Raw genomic sequence first — 27351 nt, 5'->3', positions numbered from 1 at the left:
ATTACTTTATCCAGATCTATCTATCTATCTATCTATCTATCTATCTATCTATCTATCTATCTATCTATCTATCTATCTATCTATCTATCTATCTATCTAACATCACACAGTATCTAGAGGCATTTAAAGGGTTTACGGAATGATGTTTCAATCAGACATTAAGACTAAAACATGGGATCTTGAACATCCTTTTTTTTCCTCCAAATACTTGTTGTTGGTGTTCAAGTCAAGAAATTCATTCTGACAGGTGAAATATATTAACCCTAGTGTTTTTATGATGTATGAAAAACTAATAATATTATTTTGAAAAAAAGGAACACAGTCATACTGTAAAAAGCATAAATGTCAACTATATAATCTAAAAAACTGAGATGAATCAAGATACAGTACATAAAGAACTGATTTATAATCATAGCACTCTGAATTGAAGCTGGATTGAATAAGGGGGTCTCAACAGATTACTGGAAATAACAGAGATGGTTTTGTAATGTGATATCTAGTTTTAATCAACACTAGAAATGTTGATAATCATTAACTCAGCAGGAGGTAATGAGATAAAGCACACATCCAATTATAACAAGTTGCATAGCCTCCAAAAACTATTTAGTCATCAACCCAAGCCCTAAACCAATTTCAGGATGATTATGAATTATGATGTAGTGAAGTGTGTGTAAATCTACTGAAGCTTACTATGTGCACAGCTTTATCTACCAACATTGGTCAACGCCATGGAAGGAAACAGTGACAAGGCTAATGCTATAAATAAGATGCTCATAGCAGGGTGAGAACCTTGACCTGTCACTGGTCTTGTCACTAGCAAGGAAAACAATATGCATGCTAAAGAAGGCTGAGTGCATCAGGCTCTGTGTTTCTGAAGCCTGTGTGTCAGATCCCCCCCAAAGGCCCCAGAGCTCTGTTCACAACATGGCAGCAAGGCACATGAGGGACGTTCCTCCAGTCACTCAGTTAGTCAATCACACACACAGAGAGAGAAAGAGAGAGATGTACATGACTGTGTGGGGATTAACTTGTGCTTGTGTCCTTTTTTTCTTGCCTCAGGGAAAATGCCTGAGTTTTGAAACAATGTGGAAGCAGAGGAAAAAAAAATCTATTTCTATTGTGTGCACAGATATTTTTAAATAAGGTGGTAAAATTCCCACTGCAAAAAAAGTATTTAAACATCCACAAAACAATCATAACCACATTCCCCTTATGTGTGCACGCACACACACACACACACACACACACACACACACACACCGTGAGAACATGATTACTCAAGACAGAGGCATAACTACAGGACTGGCAAGACAGGTAATCATCTGGAGCCTTGTTCACTGAAGATTTGGTCATGAGGAACGCCACAAGAAGCCATCATGTCTGTGATTTATATTCATTCAAACTCTTCATGCTGGTCAGGGTCGTGTTGGATCCAGAGACAATCCTGATAAGACTGGCAGGAGAATTCACTGAAGATGGGACAACAGGTCACTGCAGGGCAAAGCACTCATACTGTACATTCAAACTTTTATACATATATAGTGGCATTTTAGCATCGCCAACCCACCAACTGGCATGGTTTTATGAGGTGGGAGGAAACCAGAGAACCAGGAGGAAAGGCCTTGTGATTTGTGCAAGTTTGTTTAAATGAATGCACACTCTCAGGAAACAAAGTCCTTCATTGTACCTTTAGATGTACAATGGCTTGTCACTTGGGCAGGACCCTCTAAAGTATTTATTTGTACCATTTATATTGGGGGGGGGGAATATATGTGCCTTTTTGATCCTAAAAAGGTACATATATGCCCCTTTTCCACCAAATCAGTTCCAGGGCTGGTTCGGGGCCAGTGCTTAGTTTGGAACTGGGTTTTCTGTTTCCACTTACAAAGAACTGGCTCTGGGGCCAGAAAAACCGGTTCCAGGCTAGCACCAGCTCTTTGCTGGGCCAGAGGAAAGAACCGCTTACGTCAGCGGGGGGGGGGGGGGGGGGGGGGGGCGGAGTTGTTAAGACCAACAACAATAGCAAGACCGCGAAAGGTCGCCATTTTTAAGTGATGAGAAGCAGCAGCTGTGCAAACGTGAAGTCATCCATTATTGTTGTTGTTGTTGCTGCTTCTTCTTCTCCGTGTTGTTGTTGCTTCGATGTTCGCACCAAGGTTTATGCAAATGCAGCGACGTAACTGACATATACAGTGACGTAATGACATGGCTCCCCTTAGCACCTCGAGCTATGGAAAAGCAAACTGGTTCTCAGCTGGCTCGCAAGTTGAACGAGTTGTGAACCAGCACCAGCACTGGCCCCGAACCAGCCCTGGAACTGATTTGGTGGAAAAAGGGTAACTGTTACCTTGAAGCCCAATAATGAGCCCTAGAGGGTACAATAGTGTAGGTTAGGTTAGGTTAACATGGGGCAGCCATAGCCTGAGGTTTGGCTGAAGTGCCCTTGAGCAAGTCGCCTAACCCCCAACTGCTCCCCAGGCGCTGTAGCATAGCTGCCCGCTGCTCTGGATATGTGTGTGTGCTCATTGCTCACTTGTGTGTGCATGTGTGTGTTCACTGCTTCAGATGGGTTAAATGCAGAGGTTAAATTTCACTGTGTGCTTATGTCTGTGCTTGAGTGTACATGTGACAAATAAAGGCTTCTTGGCTTGGCTTCTTCTAGTGTAGATTGGGCCTTGTGGGACAGAAATGGGCTCGTACTGTACCCCTATTCCTGACAGTGTACATGTTCATGTCAAAATGAAGAGGTCTTCTTTATCAAAAAGTTAAAAGAGAAAAAAGGTAATAAAAAGAGAAGAAAATGTAGAAGGCAGGTGGTTAGTAGTGGAAATAGTGACAAACAAATATAGAAAGGTACAGTAAGTCAGAAAGTAATGCAATGCACAGCTAATTTTTGACAATCAAGCAGCTAGAGCAATTGACTTGGTTTGTAGCATAATGTTAATTATTTCTATATTTCCTGGTACAATTAGTTTTGTTTTGTTTGTTTTTTTCCAGCAAAATGCCATTTTAATTGAGTTGCCTGGTGTATATAGAACATGGTGATAAAATATCTCCTCTAAACACTCAACACAATAAAAATACATTAGCAAAGATGCTGTTTTTAAGCCTATGCAATATTATAACCATGATTAAGGACTTGGAAAGGGACTTGACTACAGCGGTCTCTATCCAGTAAGATGACAGAATATAACAACTTAATTGCACGCAGTCATCCTAAGAAGATGGTTAGATCATCATTTTGGAGCCCAATACACCAACAAGCCTACACTATAGATTAGGAAATATATTTGTTTTCATGAAAAAGTGGTTGTCTAGATGAGCCCTGGTGATGCATGCACGTATGTATATTTATACTATTAAATAAAAAAATAAAAAAAAAATATATATATATATATATATATTATTACTGCTATAACCACATCAGTTTCTTTTTAAAACATGCTTTGATTGATTTTTGATTATTTAATAAGACATCTGGGTAACATAATGGCAATGAACATTGGTCAAGGGGGAAAAAAGCATCAGTCAGAAGAGCCCCATGCATTTCTTTGCCCAGAGGCCTCACAGTATCTAGAATCACATTTCCGTATGTGAGGTTTAAATTAATGACAGCAAGTCACAGAAAGAAAAAGTAACAGTTTATTCTCTTGGTTTCTTTCTATAAGTGCAAAGGAATAATGAGGAAACACAGAAGTAATGAGAAGCACATGTTCACCCAAGGGTCACATTAAAAATGCATAATTCATAATCAGAGCTTTTATGATGTGTGGCTGTGGCATGTTTTCAGGATTGTTTGTCTGAGGAACTCAACATTACAAAAATCTGACCTGTATATCTGTAGCACGGCGGTGGAATAGCTTTAAACTCTGGAGCCGGTTCATATGTATACTGTGGATCCACTTTCCATGAAAAAAATGTGCATTGTTATGAATGTGTAGCGATTATTAAGATAATTGCCAACACATTGTGTCTGTTTCTAAAAATGAGGGCGGTGCATTTCCTAATGTTGACAGATAATGTCACACTAGGACTTTATTATGAAAACGTCACGCTATCATTAATTACAATATACACACCATCCACTGATGCTTCACGTCTTTTTCTGTCATAATATCCTATGAAGCAAATATTCTGTTCAGCTTGTTCGCTTAAATCATCCCTAAACTTGGCACACTGAGTCTGCCCTTTCAAAATGAAAAATGTTTTCTTTATCACAGTTAGTTGCTTTTTTCTTTACATGATAGATCTGTGTGCAGAAAGAGAACAAATCATTTAAAACTTTGAAAGGGGAGATAATTCCTCAGAGAACCGCCAGTATTTTTACTGATGGAAAGTTGCACGTCTAAACCTATTTATTATGCTAATATTAGTTTATTTATGACTTCAATTACCTACAACATTAAAGTTTGAGCCCCAAACTTTAAAAAATTCCACTCCAGGCTTTTTGATAGCCCCGTTTATGTTGTGGTGTTGAGGGCTCAGTTTCACTGTTCCCCCACGCCTACAAGCCTCCTACTAGGCAGCTGCACCATTTTTTTTTACAACATAATAAGGAATGCTTAGTGAAGTAGGTTCAGTGTCAATTCAGGTTCAGAGCCTTCAGCCTTTAAGAGTCTGCCATTGTGCCAATGTCCTAAAAAATATAATGCATATAAAATTTATAAAAGCTCTGTGTTTATGTCTTTTTTAAAGAAATAAAGAAAAAAATGTAAAAAAAAAAAAAAAAAACCAAAACCTGCTGAGATCTCTGAGATTTCTTCTTCAGGTTCTGGGCGGCACGGTGGTGTAGTGGTTAGCACGGTCACCTCACAGCAAGAAGGTTCTGGGTTCGAGCCCAGCGGCCGGCAGGAGCCTTTCTGTGTGGAGTTTGCATGTTCTCCCCGTGTCTGCGTGGGTTTCCTCCAGGTGCTCCGGTTTCCCCCACAGTTCAAAGACATGCGGTTAGGTTAATATGGGACGGCCTTAGCATGGCTGCCCACTGCTCTGGGTATGCGTGTGTGCTCATTGCTCATGTGTGTGTGCATGTGTGTGTTCACTGCTTCAGATGGGTTAAATGCAGAGAGGAATTTCACAAGTGTGTGATGAATAAAGTTGCGCTTTCTTTTCTTTTTCTTTCTATTGTAGCGTCGGCTCTCGAGTCTCCGCAAGACTTCCACAGAGAATCACAAAAGAAGATCTCCAAAATGTCAGCCTGACAACAGCACTTCACACAACCAGCAATGCCACCAAGATTCAGGCACCAGAGGACACAGGGGGTCACTGGAGCTTGTGTGTGTGTGTGTGTGTGTGTGTACTAGTGGGAACAGTTTAGAGCTCTACAATAGGGCAGAGCGAAGCCCACTCAGTGTCCAAAGATCATTGTAGGGTTATGGGAAAAAGGAAAGTGTCATTTTGGACCTTTTTTTTGCTGAGCCATGGAGGAAGAGAACCCCGAGGCGAATCCCTTTGACCTTTCCAAAATGTTACTGCCCGTTTGGCACGCCTGCTTCACCTAATGAAACTTTTATTGCCATGAATTTTTTATTCCAATCCTGCTCCAGGCCTGGGGCAAACCTGGAACGAAGCAGATTAGGACCTCAGAGAGAGACAGAGGGAACGACCATGCAAGGCAGCTTAGCACAAGAGAGAAAAAGAAATGAGCTGGGCTCAGCTTAATATGGACTCATATGCATAAATTCACACTTCACTATTGCTCTCCTGTTTCAGTGAAGTAATATTATAGGGATTATTCCAATTCTAACAAAGACAAAACTTGAAAAACATTCAGAACTCTGACTGAATCATGGCTCCCTCAGTATACACTTTCTGTTGGCGATATGGTCAAGGCAAAAATGAACTCCTTAAATAATAGCCCTCAGAGATCAGCAGGAATTTGTCAGTCATGAATGATCTTGCGTTCAACCCGCTGAAGGTTGAGCTCTATTCCCTTGTGCTTGGCCCTCCCACAGTGCAGTGGGGAAATTTGCAGTGCTGTTGAGAAATCTGTTCAGGGTTAGAACTATTGGAGAAAGTGTCTTGGCTCCACAGGCCAGTCCTCCCCCTTCCCCAAACAGATAGAACTATATCTGGATGATTCATTATAAGAACTGATTATGCAAGCTGCCCTCTGGTCTTCATGCAGAGTTTCACAATGACTTATCTCCCAAGACTAATGAGGCTGACCCTTCACTGCCTTATATGGGCCAAGATATTCTGGGAATTTCTGCACATCTATGCCATGTACATTTCTTTTCTTTCACTTGCATTGGAACAGGATGTCTCTGTGTGTGTGTGTGTGTGTGTGTGTGTGTGTGTGTGTGTGTGTGTGTGTGTGTGTGTGTGTGTGTCTGAGCAAAAGAGAGATATGTGTGTGTCTGATTGTATTTAAACTATAAATGGGCATGACGAGCAGAGAGAGAGAGAGAGAGAGAGACTCACGGTTGGCAGAGTTTGATGAGATCCTGGTCGGTGGTGCCAGGAGGGAGGCCGCGGATGTACAAGTTGGTTTTACTGAGCTGCTCCACTGCACTCTGGCTGCTGCTATTGGTGCTGGGACTGGGTGGAGCCATTGGAGGAGGGGGAGGGGCATAGGACTGCTGTTCCACCAGTGAAAATGGATACAGAGAGAAAGAGACAGAGCGGGTATCAGCCAACATATATTATAAAAATGCAACAGAATAGACACACACTCTAAACACCTCTCTGTGTACAGCAACATTTAAGAGCATTTCGGTATTCAAAGAAAGCCAAAGGATTTCTCGGAACTTGAGTTCATCTTGGAAGCATGTCTTTATTATGTTTAATTAATTTTTATTTCATATGATTAACATGAGAGATCAAGATGTATGGTTGTCATAATCGTATGTAATTGTTAGGCTTTTTTTTGGAAATGAAAGGGTTAAAAGCTTAAAATGACAACAGGAACATCTTTCAGTCATTTTTTTTTTTTTTAAATCTAGGTACACACAGCCAATCTACCTGTAGCTCACTTATTGATTTGGACTTTAGTACCTGTATATATGGCCGTGCACCTCCAATTAACCACCATCATTATAAAATAACAATGGAATCAACCTCTCACATTTTATTTTCCAATGAATCTCCATCAGAAAGACATTCTGGTTGTAGCTTAGCCACTGGCCTTGATCAGTCTGGCCTTGATTTTCACAACAAGTTTATATTCCGGCAGTTGTCACATCTGTGAGCTGAGAGATCCATAAAGCAGGTCAGTGAACCAGCTGGCCAGTGTGTGTGCGTGCGCGTGTGTGTTCATTAAGACTGCCACAGTTGAGGAAAGAGGACAGCCTGATTTACCCATGGACACGATGGCACAAAAAGAGCAATGAAAGGATGGCTGATCAACACCATTGTTTTCATTGAGTCAGTTTGAAAAAAAAACATATATACTGTATATATACTGTATATATATATTCTATCCACAGTCACTGGATATGAACAATTGCATGATCTGATTGGCTACTCTACTACTAGGTTATCAGGTCATATACCATGAGTAAAGAAAACCAAAATGGCAGAGTGTGTCACTGAACCAAGCGAGGACGAAAAAAATTCTACTGGAAAACAAAACCCAAAAAAATACAAAAAAAAAGGCAACAAAATATGGAATATAGCTATTTGATGGTAAGAACGTATCTTTTTTATTTAAAAAAAAAAGATTATTACAGCGGTTAGTGCTGTCGCCTCACAGCAAGAAGGTCCGGGTTCGAGCCCCGTGGCCGACGAGGGCCTTTCTGTGCAGAGTTTGCATGTTCTCCCCGTGTCTGCGTGGGTTTCCTCCGGGTGCTCCGGTTTCCCCCACAGTCCAAAGACATGCAGGTTAGGTTAACTGGTGACTCTAAATTGACCGTAGGTGTGAATGTGAGTGTGAATGGTTGTCTGTGTCTACTGTATGTGTCAGCCCTGTGATGACCTGGCGACTTGTCCAGGGTGTACCCCGCCTTTCGCCCGTAGTCAGCTGGGATAGGCTCCAGCTTGCCTGCGACCCTGTAGAACAGGATAAAGCAGCTAGAGATAATGAGATGAGATGAGATTTTGCCAGTTTGTTTACATTCTTCATCTTTAAGCATTAAAATTTGTTGAATTTTTTTAGACTGTTTCAAAAGCTCAAAAACGTTTGAAAACTACGTAACTGAAATGTCCAAGGAAGAATTAAATATCTGTCTAAATCTATTCTATACCACAGAATGACAGCAAGATCGCACTTACTACAAAAAAACCCCACTAAAGTCAATTCGTGCAGCCGTCGATAGGTTTTTAAGAAGTCTGCCAGAGCAGAAATGATTTTGTCGGACGTTTTGTATAAAGTTTTTATTTATCGAATTTGCAAAAAATAAAAATGCTGTATTTCTCAAAATCCAGCGAATATGGATAGAATAAAACAGTTATTCCACTCAATCTCGTCATACATGGATTATAGCCAACTCAGTGCCTCATCAGCTATCAGCTCATGTACGACTCAATGTCAAGGAATGTATATAATATAATATATTTCTTCCACAGTGTTCCAGGTTGGCTGTGTGATGTTTTAGTCCACTAGCTAACAGTCATGTTGGATTGTTTGCATTAGTGGTTGTTCTTAGGTGGTAATTAAAATGTAACATTCTATTTTTATTTCAAAGCATTTGTGCATTAATGCTTTAAATGTATAAAGTTTACACTGCGATCTATTAAATTTAAAATAATTTTTTTAGGAAATAAAAAAGTAAACCTGAAGGCCTAAACCTGAAATGCATGATTATCACTTTGTACATACACCATATGTAGTTGATGAATCATTCATTCGTGTCCGGAGTTGTAACATCCTACATATGCATGTTGAGCCTTATGAGCTAAAATGTCAACTGCAAATCAGTTCAACTAAAGACAGCTTGAACAAGTCAGTATCAGAAACAACAGTGTCAGTGTTGAACATATGAGGAGTACTAAAATGCAATAATAAAACAAAGGATGCATTGATACAAACAATAGCATTCTCTCTCTCTCTCTTATGATTCTCCAAAGTCAACTACAGTATATCACCGTTACTCTTGAATGTTCCTTAAGAGATTATGTGCTGTATTTATTGAGACAGAATGTACGGTAAATGCAACCCATGCCATGACTATATCCACAGTAGGTCCACTCAGATTCAGTGGTAGCTGCATTATAAAGCACAGGAAGAGCCTTACAGTATATTGAAACTGATATTTTAACATAAAAAAATATACCATGCAATTTTTTTCCTGTGTGAATGCAAGAAATAACATGCATTAAATCACTTATGGCACCTTCGAAGCAAAAATGAACCCATTTTATATTTGTACTTTGCAGGAAAACTGATTGGGGCGGCACGGTGGTGTAGTGGTTAGCGCTGTCGCCTCACAGCAAGAAGGTCCAGGTTCGAGCCCCGTGGCCAACGAGGTCCTTTCTGTGTGGAGTTTGCATGTTCTCCCCGTGTCTGCGTAGGTTTCCTCCGGGTGCTCCGGTTTCCCCCACAGTCCAAAGACATGCAGGTTAGGTTAACTGGTGACTCTAAATTGACCGTAGGTGTGAATGTGAGTGTGAATGGTTGTTTGTCTCCATGTTAGCCCTGCGATAACCTGGTGACTTGTCCAGGGTGTACCCCGCCTCTCGTCCATAGTCAGCTGGGATAGGCTCCAGCTTGCCTGTGATCCTGTAGAACGGGATAAGCGACTACAGATAATGGATGATTTTTGTGAATATAGCTTCGCACTATGGGAGCTATGGGAATAAACTGCTGCTTTTGAATGGACGTTAAAGAGGAAATCAAGTCTTTTAAAGAATCGTATAATTTCCTGGTATACCTCACAAGCGCAAGAGGCTTCACTCTGGGTGTCAGATCCCATCTACCTGGTGTGCGTGTCATGTACAGTCTGTTTAATGTGTGTGTGTGTGTATTGTCTCTGCCTCCGTTTGTGATAATCATTGGCTGTCACAGTGGTGCACATTGGCAAGTCTGGCCTGATATTAATCTATTACCTGTACTTCCCCACAGCCTACAATTACCACAGCTCGAGACAGACAGGTCTATCGGAAGACTGGCACGCTCTGCAACAATGTTATTCCCACAGCGCCGTGCCTCAGGCTACGGCTATGAAAGAAAGCATTGAGTTTTCACAAATATGACACAGACGCACACACAGGAGAAATGAAATGCAGGCCAGACACACAGTAGGTGTTGAGGTCTAATGAAATTTATACAAGTTCTGAAAATGAGGAAGAAAGGGGATATCTATGCAGAAGGATATATAGAAGATAAAAGCATATGCACACTGGTGCACCTCTCTACACACCTGTGTCCAACTACACACACACACACACACACACACACACACACACACACACACACACACACACACACATGTAATGCTTAAATGTGCAGCTGGCATGTGGAAATGTGGAATTCACAAACAGTATGTGCCTGGGACTCTGGAAACAGACATGACTGACATGCCTGCACTAATGGAGCGTACCCATGCATACATTTATGTGCACACACACACACACCTGACAGTAGTGTAGAAGCAAAAAGCCTTCTTTTAGCATGGGCTCATTTTACGCAGCAAGCCGGGGCCTTGTGTCTGCTACATGACGGCATGATGGAGAGAAGTAGCAGAAGAGAGCAAAAGAGCGCCTGATCAAAGAGCTTGCCTCTGAAACCTCTTTCAGCCAATTTGTGCAGCTGTCAGGGGGCAGACGATAGCACATCGGCATGTGTAATATGTCAGGAGGCGTGACGGGGAAGCCTTTGAAACGTCAAAAGTGCTCATTGCTCCCCCAGCACACAGCCCGGGGTTAGTGACAGGGGTAAAGCATGCTGCTTCTGTGACATGTTGACAAGGCTGTAACTTGAACATGCACATAAATATTTACAAATTGCATGTTAGAAGATGTATATATTAAGTTAACATTGTAATTTGTAATATTTAGCCATTCAAATACTGACAAGCCACCCAAATGACCCCACCCCATCTGCTGAAACTGCTGCTGTGTTCATGGCGCTTGGGACATGAGAAGATGAGCTAGGCCAACAAAACTATGGACATACAGCTAGGATGCTAGCTAATGACTGAAGCTAACAATTTGGCTAGCTTTTACATGGCTGTAACAGCCATTACTTCTTAGACATTGTGAAGGCATAGTAATGGTGAAAGAAAGACAACCAGCAGGAGTATCAACATTTCTCTGACATATCTCAGCAAATTGGGTGGCAGGGTGGTGTAGTGGTTAGCACTGTTGCCTCACAGCAAGAAGGTTCTGGGTTCAAGCCCAGTGGCCGACGAGGGCCTTTCTGTGTGGAGTTTGCATGTTCTCCCCGTATCTGCATGGGTTTCCTCTGGGTGCTCTGGTTTCCCCCAAAGACATGCAGGTTAGGCTAATTGGTGGCTCTAAATTGACCGTGAATGGTTGTCTGTCTCTATGCCCATGTTTACATTAGACCGTATCAGCGGATCATCAGATTAACGTTTTTAAAACGATTAGTGTGCACACAGCAACACCAATACACGGATACGCTCGGCTCCGCAGGCATCCTGCGCTCCAAATCACTCCGCCCTGAACAGCGAGTGCCCTCTGGAGGGTGCGCACTCCGGCCCTGCGCAGCTCACAGAGCGCGCGAGTGAAGCACACTAGCAGTGTTTTCGGGACTGAGGCGCTGTGTGTGTGATCCCAGCGCATATCACTTACCACTTGCTAGTGGAAGGATGGCAAGCCTAAAGACAATCATAACTACACAATGGGCAGTATTTGCAGTATTTTCATACTTTTATACTCTTTAATGAAAGGTGATACAAGGCGGAAGTCCGTGCCGTTTTTCAGCAGTCGCGTCACATGACCAACGCCAGCGAATCAGGAAGGTGGATGTCACAGTGACGTTGTCCAATGAGACGCCAGCTAGAGCTCAGCACAGCGTATCTGCGTATTCTCAATGTTTACACAGCACCGGAGCTGACACGATCTGGATTGAATACGTGGACGCTGGCGGATTCCCGTTTCCCGGCGTTTCCAGGCGGTTTAATGTAAACGGACAGTGCATCCGCGAAGAAAACGAGACAGATACGGTCTAATGTAAACGTAGCCTATGTGTCAGCCCTGTGATGATCTGGTGGCTTGTCCAGGGTGTACCCCACCTCTCACCCATAGTCAGCTGAGATCGGCTCCAGCTTGCCCATGACCCTGTACAGGATAAGCGGTTACGGATAATGGTGTGAAAAAAATCTTGGCAAATTATTATTATTTTAAATGGCTCTATACGACACTATATTAAACATTATTTCTATGTTGATGTTCTGTGCAAACAGCATTTCTCTGCACCACAAAAAAGACATCTTAGCAAGTGAAAATATCTTGAATCTAGTTAGATTTAGCTCCTATTTCCTGTAGTAAAATTACAATGAAACAAGCACATGATATTCAGCCTATTTCTAGGCATATTTTGCTATTTTTAAGCTTTACATTTTCTTATTGTATTTGCAAATAATGTTGCTTCTTTCTAAAAATAAATACTTAAATATATCAATTTTAATATGTAAATAGCTATTTAATATTAGCTATTTTTTCTGCCAATAGAACAAAACTATTTCAAGCTTAAAATGAAAAAAAAAAGTCTAGAAATAGGTTTAATAATCTCAGATTTGGGGGCAGCATGGTGGTGTAATCTGTTGCCTCACAGCAAGTGTGTAGCACTGTCGCCTCACAGCAAGAAGGTCCTGGGTTTGAGCCCCGTGGCCGTCGAGGGCCTTTCTGTGTGGAGTTTGCATGTTCTCCCCGTGTCCGCGTGGGTTTCCTCCGGGTGCTCCGGTTTCCCCCACAGTCCAAAGACATGCAGGTTAGGTTAACTGGTGACTCTAAATTGACCGTAGGTGTGAATGTGAGTGTGAATGGTTGTCTGTGTCTATGTGTGTCAGGTCTGTGATGATTTGGTGGCTTGTCCAGGGTGTACCCCACCTCTCGCCCACAGTCAGCTGGGATAGGCTCCAGCTTGCCCACAACCCTGCAGGATAAGCAGCTACAGATAATGGATGAATGGATGGAATCTCAGATTTGGTGTCTTGTAATCTTCTCAGAAATGCTAGATGATACTTATATTCTGTACAATTTTCAAGATATTGTAAAGTGAAACTCTGGGATTTTGTTAACCTGGGCTCTATTTTCCCATCTCTTTGAGTCCAGATCTTTACTAGGGACAAAATCGATTGAAATCTGTCCAGTATTGAGTGAGAATGCTATAACCGGTAAAAAAGCAAAACAGCTATACAATGTAATTCTATGGGAAAATCTTTGCATCAAAGTAAATCACTTGTTTTCACCACTGACAGGCTCATAATGTTATTATAAGTGTCTGACAACATGGAAAGGATCCCTACAGAGATACACTTGTGTCTGTTTCCCTCAATAACTGTAAAGAAACTCTGGCAAAAGACTGTTTTGATAGTTATAGCAGAACAAAGCTCCATACTTAAGAGAATACAGTAATGCATTGACCTGATTTTTGGTGGCTTGACTGTACGACGTCTGTACGTATGTATCAACGATGAACATGTACCACCACAGGGAACCCGATCGTAAGTGCAAGGCAACATATCTCATAAACACTTGACTACCAGACAACGAAATTTATATCTTTATTTACATAAGATAGATGGGTTTTATCCAGCACTTATTTTTAATTTGCTTTTTAAAAAATAACGTGGGATTATTTACTAACACATTTTATGGAAAATATTCAGGACAGTTTCATATAAAACTAGCTAAAACAGTTTTATTAGTCTACTAACTTGTTGGACAATTGACAATTGTAATCAGGAACCTGTTTGACATAAGTTTGAAATATGAAGATTGCAGCTTGAACCCTTGGAGCTCATACATTGCATTCAGTCAAGGAAGATGTTTTCCAGGAGGTTATTTTTCTTCCTGAAGGTTTTTATTCGACTTTTTTTTTCATCGCAGGGAACGTATCTTTGCATTGTATATACTTTTTTTACCTGAACGATTTCTTACTCTGCACACTCATGTAAACATAATTATTGGATAGTTCAATAGCAATTATGAGCATCTTTATTTAGTTTTAGAAAACCTAAAACTACTGCAAATCGATATCGATTAGCTCTTATGCCTGATATTATTCGATCGTAACTGTATAGTAATGATGTAAAATGAAAGCACTGGTTCACTGCTGTCCACCAGGCACCCAGAAGAGTCACACCATAATAAATGTTGTGGTGTTGGTTCTGGCACATGGCATGCAGTGTCAAAGAAAGGAATAAATATGTATTTGTAACTGTGATGCGTATCTCATTATTGGTGTCACTGTCACAAGACAATGCAGCAATTTCCTGACCTGAAATACACTACGCTACACAACTTGATCGTTCATATGCTATAATATTATTCTATTCAGATTGATTTTGGGTCCTTGCAAATGTTTTGCTCATGCACTCCGCTTTTAGGCCGTGACTAAATATGTATTAGTTTTACCTTTCTTTTCTTGAGGTCTCTGACGCAGATCCCCATTCGGTGCTGTTTTCTAATATTTACAAAAGGGATCTTTTCCATGTTGTCCGACGTTCATTCATATTGTCGAAATTAGCTAAATGTTTGGGCATGACTTTGGAAATAGACTTCATGAATTCTGTGTGACAACTTCTTTTGTAAACATCAGTGTAATGGCACTCCGTTAGCTCTTCCTTGGTTACTGTACCATTTCTAGAGTCAGTCGAAAAAACACTCTTTTTCCACGCGAGCGACGAGACATGACAACTTCCCTTGTCTTTCTAAAATGTTTACTTAAAAACAACAAGGTAAATCACAAGGTCTGGCGCAAAAGACTGTGCTGCTTCCACCGTGTTCTGACTCGAAACTAAGGTATACACAGTCAGTTACCATAGTTACCACTATAGTGATGTCACATCATAAGATTTAGTTCTTAGATTATCATCATTCATTTTTAACTGTTTTTAACTTAAATTATTATTGCTTAACTGGCCCTTACAATCAGGAAACAGCCCCTGTGTAAAAATTGACTAAAGGCACTGAATGAGGCACTGTGTTAGAGACCGGAAGAAGAAAAAGATAAAGCAGTGACTGTAGAAACAATCATTTTCTACAGTTTCTTGACAGTTATTGTGTCATTTAACTTGCTCAGTTTTTTTTTTTCCAATGTGTTGATTTCCCCCAAGATAGAGGCTGCTCAAATGGAAGCTCTGCTCCAACTGAGGATGGAGTTAATTTCTGGGTTACATATAGCCTAATTAAAAGCCTTTAGAGCCTTAACATTACAGATGGCACCTTTAAACCTGTCTATTGTTCAGTGATTTGAACAATTTTAAACGTGCAATGGGACTCCTTTATACTGAGGAACAGCCTCTGTAAAAATAAGAGATAAGCACAACTACAACTAATAAAATTTCAGTACAAGTGGTAATTATAAAGAGCTATCTTTAAAACTAGTTTTAAAAATGATAAAATCCTTTTCAAACGCCCACTTTTAAACAAATGGCACTTTCTCCCCTCTAATTTTCACCCATTTTCTCTAGGGTAACTAAATCTGTCTATCAAGCCTGTTAATGCCTATGTCCCTCCTCCTAGACTCGTTTTCTGAGGATAAATCTTCCCCTCCCATTCTTCCTTCTCTTGTAGCTTCTCGTTCTGTCACTGTCCGTAGGCCGGGCTGTGCCGGTGCAGTGCCCTAGTGCCGTCTCAATTTAAGGGTTAGTGATGTGCACACACATTATCTCCTCTTCGCACACTCAGATAGCCCTCATTTCCCTAAAGAGTCCTCCAGTCACCAAACAATTAGTATTTCTTGGAGAGTACTTCAAAATGAGTTTCGAATGGCTGCTCTTCTTTTCTACCCCACCCTCCATCGTGTGTGTGTATGTGTGTGAGAAAGAGAGATTTCCATGAGTGCAGGTCTTCTCTTCTCTGCTAGTGTGTACTGACTGGTGAGTTATCCATCCATCCATCCATTATCTCTAGCCGCTTAAGGCCTCTGCATGCTCTTGCGACAAGGCTTTCGCAGATAGCGTTTCGCAGACAGTTGTAATTTATCGTTGAGCGGGGAGTAATAGGCGTGCACGATGTTATTCACCGGCACAACGCAAGGGGGCGCGAAGTCACTAGGAGTAGTTGGTGGGTGTGGTTAGTGGAATGTTTATCCTCCGGTTACTTATAATGACTAGAACTTTTTTTTTTTTTATAATGACTAGAACTGGAGTCGTATAGATGTACATACTTCCTCAATCAACCGCTCTTCATGCTGCTCCATCTTCGCTCGTGTTTTTAAAAATGGCGGTCGTGAAAACAAAACAAACCGGGAAAGTAGGGAAGCGGAAGTGCGTGTACAGCGGATGTAGAGTGGACCAATCGGAGCCTTCTTGTCTGCGACGCTGTCTGCGAGGCTTCTGCAGTGGTCACAATTTTTGGGAGGTGCGCGCAGAGCGTCTGCGAAGGTGGGGGGGCTACGCAGACACTGTCTGCGACGCCATCTGCGAGGACTGGGTTGTCAGCATAAATTGGCCTTTATACTGTCCTACAGGGTCGCAGGCAAGCTGGAGCCTATCCCAGCTGACTGTGGGCAAGAGGCGGGGTACACCCTGGACAAGTCGCCAGGTCATCGCAGGGCTAACACATAGGCTACATCCACACGACAACGGCAACGAGATTTTATTTAAAAAAATATCGCGTCCACATGGGCAACGGATCAGTAAAATATCAGGTACATATGGCAACGCAACGCTTGCTGAAAACGATGCAATACACATGCCACACCTCTATGTGCGCTGTAAGACGGTCCCATCGGAGACACCAGAACAATAGAAGAAGTAGGACGCATGCACATAAACCCCTTCTTCTACCCGGCGTGAAGCACTCACAGGAACAAACACACAACAACAAGAAGATGGCTGCGACTACGCGAGGAAATCGTGCCTTCTGTGTGTACAAATTAGTTTTATTAGTGTGCATAGTTTTATATAACTTAATTTTCTTATTGTGTGTGAACATTTTGAAAAGCATTTTTATATAATTTATATAACTTTTTATATTGTGTGTGAACATTTTGAAAAGCAGTCGTATCCAATAAAAAAAAAGAAATTCAAGAAATGGTTCAGTTACTTGTTTATTTAAAAGAAAAGCTGTATACAAAAGTGAATGCAATGCAGTGGTTCATACAAAACAGCGAGAGTGCTGCTTGTTCTAGTCATGTGGTTGTGACGTCATCGTAAACAAATCCGTTCTACTCATCCAGACGACTTCGCAACGGCGCCGTTGCCAGATTTTTCCACTCTGGAACCCGTTCTCAAAAAATATCATTTTGGGGCACCCAAAACGCCAGTGCCGTGTGGACGCCAGGCTGAAACGATAAACAATTTTATCAGATTCACCTGAATCCGTTGCCGTGTGGACAGCCTCATAGACACAGACAACCATTCACACCAACAGTCAATTTAGAGCCACCAATTAGCCTAACCGCATGTCTTTGGACTGTGGGGGAAACCGGAGCACCTGGAGGAAACCCATGCGGACACGGGGAGAACATGCAAACTCCACACGGAAAGGCCCTCGTCGGCCACTGGGCTTGAACACAGGACCTTCTTGCTGTGAGGCGACAGTGCTAACCACTACACCACCGTGCCGCTGTGAGTTATCCAGTCTCAGCTAAATGTGTTTCTGCACAAGGCGCAAAGGTGTGTGCATTTATGCATAATGCATTTTTATCACATTGTTGACAGTGCAACAGCGCAGCGTTTTTTAAACAAGCATCATAATGCTTTCTTATTCCTTTCATCTTGGTAATAACACATAGATCTAGAGGACACACACACACACACACACACACACACACACACACACACACACACACACACACACACTCGTTCGTTCTTTCCCAAGGTCAGTGATCAACAATAAACACTGTGCATGGGACTGAGACATCTCTACTCCTATCACACTCTACCCGAGGGCTTCCTGGGGCTAGGGAAAGAATGCTGCCTATTTTGGGAGCAGGGCTGAGATCCCTTCCTTCCGGACAACAGAAGCCTGGAGGCCAAAGGAAATCCCAAAGACCAGACTATGCAGAGTACACACACAACTGAAGCTACATTCAGCTTTTATAAAGCATGACACCGTCTGACCCGAGGATCCATTACTGCATACATTAGCCCATTAGCCTCTAGCTAATGGCTGTACGGTGTCTGTAGAAAGACTACCAGAGGCAGCCATTAGGGCTCGCAGTCAATAATCTCCTGCATTACAGCCTGCATCTCCAAACAGATTTTGTAAACATTAGGGATCAGCCAAACAGATCTTCGTCTAACACTTCTAAGGAAGAGTGGCAGATCAAAGGAAGAGGATGTTGTAATGTAAGCATAGTGCAAAAGTAATATCTACAACAACAACAAAAAGCCACAGAGATTAGTTTTGTGTTTTTCACAAATCTAAACTTGACGTTTTTATTGTGTTAGTGTATTTTTTATTTTTATTTTAATATATAAATGGCATTTTAATGGAATATTTGTTTTCAAGAAAATGAACTTGACAAAATGAACAAAAACACAATTTTTACTCATATACCACTTTTGTCCTGAGCACTGGAATCCTTGACTTGCAAGTGACATCAAAGCCAATTAGAAACTCGGATGTCGGCCATGCTGGTGGACACAGAAATGCGGGGTTAAGTGCCATACAAAACACTATAGTCACATGTGCACAACTCTTTGTTTTCACTGCTTTAAGCGTTCTTTTAGCTATGCCATAGCTTTGTGCTGGGTGGCACGGTGGTGTAGTGGTTAGCGCTGTCGCCTCACAGCAAGAAGGTCCGGGTTTGAGCCCCGTGGCCGGCGAGGGCCTTTCTGTGTGGAGTTTGCATGTTCTCCCCGTGTCTGCGTGGGTTTCCTCCGGGTGCTCCGGTTTCCCCCTCAGTCCAAAGACATGCAGGTTAGGTTAACTGATGACTCTAAATTGACCATGAGTGTGAATGGTTGTCTATGGGCCCGTCCACACGAGTACGTTTTTGTCGAATTCGCATAAATACTTTATCGTTTCGGCCTCGCGTCCAGACGGATCTGGCTTTTTCGAGGTGTGAAACCGGTATTTTTTGAAAACGGGTCCCAGAGTGGGAAAATCCTAAAACGCCGGATAGCCCGGAGTCGTCTGGACGGCGAATGTGGATTTTTTCAGAAACGATGAAGTGTAAGCCCCGCCTCTCTAAACTTTAACCTCAGACGCTGCCGCTAGACGAGTCATAACAACAACAATGGCGGACTACAGGCTTCTATCATATAGTTCCACTTCATTGTCAGTCCACACAAAAGACTCTCCTCTTCCTCTCAGAGTTGCGCTGGCCATGATCGTCCTCTTCTCGTGTTATGAGCTTGTTTGTAAACAGCGCGTGACCATGCTCCATGGCTTCTCTTCCGGTTTTAGTGTATTGGTGTGGCGGCGTCACAGCGCCACATGCAGGCCTGGCATATGTACTACAGCGTTTTGGGTCATTTCTAGTGAATCCATGTGGACACAGATATTTCTGGAAATGACACCGTGTTTATGGAGGTTTTTTCCAAAACGACAGCGTATTGGGTGAGGCCGCGTACTCGTGTGGACGGGCCCTATGTGTGAGCCCTGTGATGACCTGGCGACTTGTCCAGGGTGTACCCTGCCTTTCGCCCGTAGTCAGCTGGGATAGGCTCCAGCTTGCCTGCGACCCTGTAGAACAGGATAAAGCGGCTACAGATAATGAGATGAAATGAGATATCTTTGTGCTGTGTATGGTTGTGGTCACAACAGTACTCGTGACCGTGGTAAATTCAGATTTTTTAGAATTCTTTCTGATTCGGAAAGAGGGTGAGGAAACTTTGTAGCTTAGTACGAAGAGGAGATGATCACGGCTGAACAACATTGGCAGGGCTGACGGTGATTTAACCGAGGCTAAAACCAAAACAAGTCATGTTTGTAGTGATCATTTTATCTCAGGTGAGATTTAAAAGCTTTCTAAATAATATTATTTTATATCTGGGTACTCGATGGTCAGTAGAAGCATCTTATCTTCAGAAAAATCTGACTTTTTAAAATAATATGGGTCAAAACCACATATATCTATCTTCTCTTTGTATCGAATCTTCGCTGGACTGTTCAAATCGTGGCAATATTGAGAAAATTCTGCACTGTTTACAGACACGCTTTCAGCATCCGCCGTCTGAGTTGCTTTGTATATCCACCAACATGTCGGACGCTCATGATGTACAGATTTTGATCACGTGGTTACAGGTCAAGGATTAAAAAAGAAAACAAACACATTAAAAAGATAGCAGCGGGTGCTGATGAGAATGTCCATTTGGTTTAAACATTTTCAGAGGTTCCTGCCACTTAGGTAATGATGACCAGGTTCAAGCATTTTGTTTCTTTTTCTGTGTTAAGGTGCATGAATTAAGCATTACCAATTAGGCTCGGAAAGATGGAATTATCCCAGCGTGGGCTATTCTTTATAACAGAATCCTGGGGAGAATAAACTTTTGAATCCTGAGATAGCCTGCTTAGAGTGAGAGAGTGCCTCCTACACAAACCTTTCACTTTTGACCTTTCCAATAAGTTACACAGTGCAGCAGGCCACATGCACAGAGAGAGAGAGAGAGAGAGAGAGAGAGAGCACCTGAGTCAAAGTCTGCTCTCTGCCGGTCTTTATGTTTCACACTACCTCTCTCTCTCTCTCTCTCTCTCTCATCAGGAATGCAGGAACAAACAGACTGGCTTTAATTTAGAAGCAGCACACAGCTCCAGAGGCTGAAACCATCCTTGAGCTTGTTAATGTCAGGCCCACGCTCATTTAATGTCATAAACAAGTTACACAAACATTCAGCCAGACAGGACTAACAACATCCTCCACTGTGGCCTCTCTCACGACACACACCAGAGAGCGGGAGAGAGAGAGAGAGAGAGAGAGAGAGAGAGAGAATGGCGTAGTATGGAAAGAAAGAAAGAAAGAAAGAAAGAAAGAAAGAAAGAAAGAAAGAAAGAAAGAAAGAAGTGTACATTTGTGTCCAAGAGAGAATATGTATTGGTCTAGCATGAACTTACACTCAATCTGCTCTCCAGCTCATCCCACCTACATAATAAATGACAATCTGTGCCTCATTCCACACTCTTTCACAGTGACTCATTCACATCTGTGATTTCAAAACAGCTACGTTACAACATTATTCACCAGAACTGTGTTCCCCTTCAAATATTCTCAAAGCATGAATAATTGAAGGCTCCATCTTAGTATGAATATACATACACATGCAAATTTCACTTAACTATATTCAACATGCAAATTCAGTTGTCACTGAGTTCACTGATAAATGGGAATTAATTGTATATAAAACAGCACAATGTCATATAATGCGAGTAGTTGGATTACTGGCCCTAAGAGTGTGTGTGTGTGTGTGTGTGTGTGTGTGTGTGTGTGTGTGTGTGTGTGTGTGTGTGTGTGTTCATGGTGCCCTGTGATACTCTCATCCAGGGTGTATTCCTGCCTCGTGCCCAGTTCCTCCGCGACCCTGACCAGAATAAAATGATTACCAAAGGTGAATGAATTTAAATAAAAATGTTTATTTAAAGTTGTAATGTGGATTCATTAACTTCCTTCAAAGATTGAAAGAAATTAAACTCATGAAAAGGACAAGGCAAATGAAGAGTACATTTTTTGGCTGCTGCATTAGCTTCACCAAATCCCCAGTCCCTCTAGGGCAAACACCTCATATTCAAATGTGAGGAAACAATCAATGTCTTTCTCATTTACATATGAACAGGCAGCGGGAAGCTCGCAAATCCGCCACAGTCCATTTTAATCTGAGAATGACTTTGTCCTGTATTGTTATGAGAAACAGTGCCGATGCTCTGTACTCTGCACTCCCAATCTTCAGTCTGGAATTAACATCAGAATGAAAAGCTTCCTCAGACCACAGCACTGATCGAGCCCTCTTGGCCACGAGTGCTGTTACCCCGGCAACAAAGTGGAGGACAAGGCAGGGCCTTATCAATCAATTAGAAATGTCTCTGAGCTGCAGGGTTACAGTCCCGCCTCAGTTTATCAAATTCATTATGGCCTTGGCCAGCGTACGAGCACGTTTACTTTGCAGACAAAAAGCTTTTCCTGAAATTATAACTCTACAACTCTTTAAGAGCTGATCGTCTTACAAGTACTTTGATCAATTTCACTATGAACTCAGTAAAAAGAAAGTAAGTTGAGAGGGTCATATACAATTCATATAGCTCAAAGAGAGTTTACTTTATTAAAATTCTTCCTCTAGGCTTGCCGTGGGCAGCACGGTGGTGTAAGTGGTTAGCATGGTTGCCTCACAGGTTCTGGGTTCGAGCCCAGCAGCCGGCGGGGGCCTTTCTGTGTGGAGTTTGCATGTTCTCCCCGTGTCTGTGTGGGTTTCCTCCGGGTGCTCCGGTTTCCCCCACAGTCCAAAGACATGCGGTTAGGTTAATATGGGACGGCCTTAGACTGAAGTGCCCTTGAGCGAGGCACCTAACTCCCAACTGCTCCCCAGGCGCTGTTAGCATGGCTGCCCACTGCTCTGGGTATGTGTGTGTGCTCATTGCTCACGTGTGTGTGTTCACTGCTTCAGATGGGTTAAATGCAGAGAGGAATTTCACAAGTGTGTGATGAATAATATTGTGCTTTCTTTCTTTCTTTCTTTCTTTCTTTCTTTCTTTCTTTTCAATCAGCTTTCCAAATATTCCAGACAGACACAATCCTGGGAATTCCTCCATCCATTGCTCCTTTTTTTGTCAGAGTTACTCAGTATCAAGTTAATTGCCATCATATGGCATTTTGGCGGATGTTGAGTCAGGCTCATGTTACAGTAATTTGAAGGAGAGAAGCAGAAGTAAAAGCAGGACTTTGTTCAGTCCTAACAATGTACATATGAGGTCAATACCAGCTCAAATTAGACTTGTGAAACTCGACTCAAATGAGGCAGGATTCAGTCACGCAGTTTAAACTCTGCTGCAGAAGCCATAACATTTGAATCCTCAACGCCATTATAGATGTATAAACTCTGCCATTTACTATATATTAAATAACACCACAGTGAGCTTGCACTTGCATACCGTATGTGGTGGAAATTACTCTAGGGAATTTCAACAGCTCATACTAATATGAATAATACTGGTGCACAAGTAACCACAATCAGCACACACACATCCTCAAACACATGATGAAGTGTTGCTCACACGCTGCCTGTGTCTGTCCTTCTCACTGCATTGAGTCATCTGTTTTCCAGTCCACTAGTCATGCACCATCAAACACTGTCATATCATGTCAGGGCTGTGTGTGTGTGTGTGTGTGTGTGTGTGTGTGTGTGTGTGTGTGTGTGTGTGTGTGTGTGTGTGTGTGAGAAATCAAAAATTTTTATCTATATGGCATGGCCCAACCTCATAAAAATCATGTTTCAACACAAGCATGTCTACTTCTTTAAAGGCCTGGTCCCACAATACCAATAACTACAACTATAACGATAACTATAAATAAATCGTTCCCCTGCAGGTTATGTGGTTGGTGCTCACACCAGACTGATAATGATACCTATAGCCCAGGCCTGGGTTTATCGGTATCAGTGAGATTGCTTCTGGAGCCATTTTTCCAGGCCTGGTCCTGATCCGATAAAACATCTGACCAATCATGTAATTGTTTACATGTGACGTTGTCTGAGCACATACTGTAATATTTTTCCCAGGCATCTTTGTACATCCTTGTTGCATAATGAAGTCATGGAATATGGATTCACGGAAAATTAAACATATAATACAAAGCACAGATCTTTTATTCACAGATATGTGATGTTTTCCATGCAATATCAATAGTAAATTAATAAAGTAAACATATAAATGCAGGTAAGATATTTTAATTATGAACTCCGGCAGTCCAAACATTTAATTGTTTTAGATTTCTTAATTTTTTTTATCCGTGATGCATCATCTGTATGAAACCCATAACCAATCTGTAATATACTGAAACATCCATGACCAATCTGTAAATTATTAGCATCCGTGATGCATCCGTGTTAAAATACATAACCACTCTGTATTTTGGATCCTTTTTTTATTATATTTCCGTAGTCTGTTACCTATCCGTATTACGGTATGTCAATCACCGGAGTATGTACATGGGTTATTTTGAAGTCCAAGCTGTACAGTACGACCCGGAATAATGTGCTACTACTTGGAAAAAACTTCCATGACTATTGTTAAGTTGCATGCATTTATTTACCTGAGTGGCAGAACCAACTGATATTATAGTCAGGATTATAGTTGTGGTGTGACTGCTCCAGACTGGAACTAAATTCAGGTATAGGTATAGTCATAGTTGTAGTTATAGGTATAGGTATAGTTATTGGTGTTGTGGGACCGGGCCATAAGTGTTAGGAAGGTGGTAGCTACCTGAATTGATTCGGACACTGAAATGAGGAAAGAAAACCAACACAAATACAGTGATGCCCTTCAGCATAAATATGATACTGCAGGCCCAAAGTCAATCTCTTTTTTCATACTACATTTTTCATCACTCTTTTAAATACATGCTGGTTTTTGATCAAAGTGTTCAACAGACTACATTAAGCTGTTTCTTTTAATGACTGAAATTTATACAGTTTTGACTGATTTGATGGCTATATTGAATTACCCTGAAAGGTTAGAACCATTCATTTCCCACCATCTTGCTTTTTTATTGTATGGCAAGTTGGGTTGAAAAAAGAGGACTAAAGCCAGTGAAGAACCCATGCAATATTTTCATTCCTGAAACCTGATGCGGTTAAACAGTAGAGACGGGGAAACAGGGGTGTTAAAAACACTGAGGTCAGTACTCCGTGCTGTGTTAGAGGGTGATATAGTATGTTGGGAAGACTGCCGTCACGCTCAGCAATCATCCAGACACTCCTCAAGGGAACTGTGGAGACCCACAGAGACTGAGTCAAGTACATAAATGTATTCAGAAATGGCTCATGAGAGAAGCACAAAAAATGTCTACACTAGGAGTCCTGTATGTCTGGTGTGTGGCAGATTGGATGATTTTTATGCTCAAACATGACTGTTAAACCTGGTCATTAACTGAATAGATGAATCAGCTACATTAGAGCAAAGAATCATCAGAATAATTATCCACCCCTGTCAAAGACATCTCAGATGTCTAAAATATTTAATTTCACTCCGTTTATTTTTGATCACTGTTACAGAATAAAAAGAAAATAATTTATTTTTTTCGCGGTCTGGATTCCATCAAATCCTGCGCTCTGATTGGCTGGCGAGCGGGTCCGTATCCTACGATATGGACCCCAGTTACGGACCTCTGGCGACTCGCTCGTTCACAACAACAACAAACATAGTAGCATTTTTTTGTCAACATTTATTTTTTTATAAGATTTATTTATAAGATTATCAAAAATCTTATACATTTTTGCCAGCATTTCTCAGGAGAATAGCATTAATTTTATATCATGGATAGCGATAATGACAGTCTTCACAGCGAAAACGAGTTTTACTACCCTGAGGAAGAAGAAATAAAAGAAAACATTTCAGGAGAAAGCTAAAAACCTCTTGTAGAAGTCAGAGCAGGTGGGTGGAGCACAGAAGTACGGCAGGCCAGAACTGAGTTCCAAAAACTATTTTATTTTGCACTTTTCAGTAGCAATGTATACTCTTCCAGCCACATGCATACACACACACACACACAAGTCATCTGGTGCGGGAGAGAGCTCACTTCCTCTGCTCTCTCTCTCCTTATATAGGGCGTGGTTGCTGGGAAGACACACAAACACAGGTTAATTGCTCTCAGGTGAAGTGATTCTGCCACTTACCTTCCCTGACTCCGCCCTCCTGTCACAGACCGGTGCTTGACCCCCCGCTGCCACACCTCTAACTTGCTAACGCCAAGCAAAAACATGGCTGAATCCTGAATAACTCAATTTTGTATAAATAGGGGACTACATAGGCGGCAAAATGTAGTTGTTTTCCTGCCATGGAAGTGCACTTGTCTACTGAGGAGGAAGCAATTTGCATTATAGCCGTGAATGAGGATTCAAAATGGCGTCTCGGCTTGGTTTTCCCTTTCGGGCGCTCTCGTTTTCTGTTAGAATTTGGTAAAGAAAAAATAAATATATTATTTACCAGCTTAAGGTCGGTCTGTATGGTGAAATACCGTGACCTAGGCCTTGAATACTGACCTCGGCCCAGAGGGCCTCGCTCAGTACTTTCAAGACCTCGGTCACGGTATTTCACGATACGGACCTCCCAGCTGGTAAATAACATATATGTATTTAACCCCTGAAGACTAATCCTTTTAATCAAGAGTATATGAGATTTTAAAATAATACTTTTTTTTGGGTGACCCTATCAAAATTAAGGAGTTTTGACAATGTTCACAATGCTTGATCTGCAGCAGTGATGCCCAAGACAATAAAGACTCAGCAACCCTGGCCCAATTTATCAGTATCTTCTGTTTCAAATGCTTCCAAGGAAACAGCGTGATAATGATCTGCAAATTATGCAAGCCAAAACCCATGAATATATTAACATTTCACAGCTCAACATTTCAACATTGAAAAATACATTTCAAACCTGCAGAAACTGTCAGGTAAGCCATTAGCTAGCTGACTGAGCTAAACTAGCTAGCCACAGCTTTTCATGTTTTACAGTAGGAAAGTTCTGCAGTAAAATTAAGGTGTTCAGTAGTGATTGCCTTATTGTGTTACATCTATCTAAGCATTGCTACAACCTATAGATAATGGCCAGAAAAATGTATAAGGTCCATCTTTTAGAAAACTGTAAGATTAACATGGAGCTAGCAAGAAACCTAGCAAGCTACCAAATCCCCAACAGCATTTGGCTAAGTTAGCTAGCCAGTTAACATAGCATTTCTTTATATCATGTCGATAATCGAGGCAATGTTCACTTCAGCATCGCTCACTTGATTAGTTCCCATAAGAAAAGAAAATTATAGATGTGCAAAAAGTAGACTGTAAAGAAATTACTTCAGTAGTTTTCCACCAGATGACTTGAACACTTACTTTTACTCAAATCAATTATCACAGCAGTATAAGTACTTTTACTAAAGTCAGCATATTTTGTAGGTGCTCTACCACTGACTAATTGCAAAAAATTATCAGTATCCATATTAAAACAGATATTACAGCAGAAAACATAATTACAGGAGCGTAAAGCATAATTAAATTAAGCTGCTTAGTTGTCTTCATGGTTTATTGCTAATCTGTGATACAAAAATTGATTGATGTTAAAGACATTGGCATTGATTTTGGGTAAGACTTTGTAAAATGCACTGAGTGTTCAAAACAGTCATTATATTATTCATTA

General features: G+C 41.4%; 1 protein-coding gene across 2 annotated transcripts in view; it reads right to left on the bottom strand.

The window, feature by feature from the left end:
- The window catches only part of rbms3 (RNA binding motif, single stranded interacting protein), a 247883-nt gene that overhangs the window by 200892 nt on the left and 19640 nt on the right, over nucleotides 1–27351 (bottom strand). The window contains exon 2 of one of the 2 annotated variants that reach the window (XM_060922273.1): nucleotides 6421–6575. In XM_060922273.1, coding sequence (XP_060778256.1) covers nucleotides 6421–6575 — 155 coding nt within the window. Of the gene's footprint in view, nucleotides 1–6420; nucleotides 6579–27351 lie in introns of both variants that reach the window. The other variant, XM_060922272.1, reaches the window with a different exon arrangement.

The sequence above is a fragment of the Neoarius graeffei genome, chromosome 5, assembly GCF_027579695.1.
Source record: "Neoarius graeffei isolate fNeoGra1 chromosome 5, fNeoGra1.pri, whole genome shotgun sequence".
Classification (NCBI taxonomy): domain Eukaryota; kingdom Metazoa; phylum Chordata; class Actinopteri; order Siluriformes; family Ariidae; genus Neoarius; species Neoarius graeffei.
The sequence above is the reverse complement of the archived record's forward strand: the minus strand, read 5'-3'. Positions and strand labels throughout refer to the sequence as shown.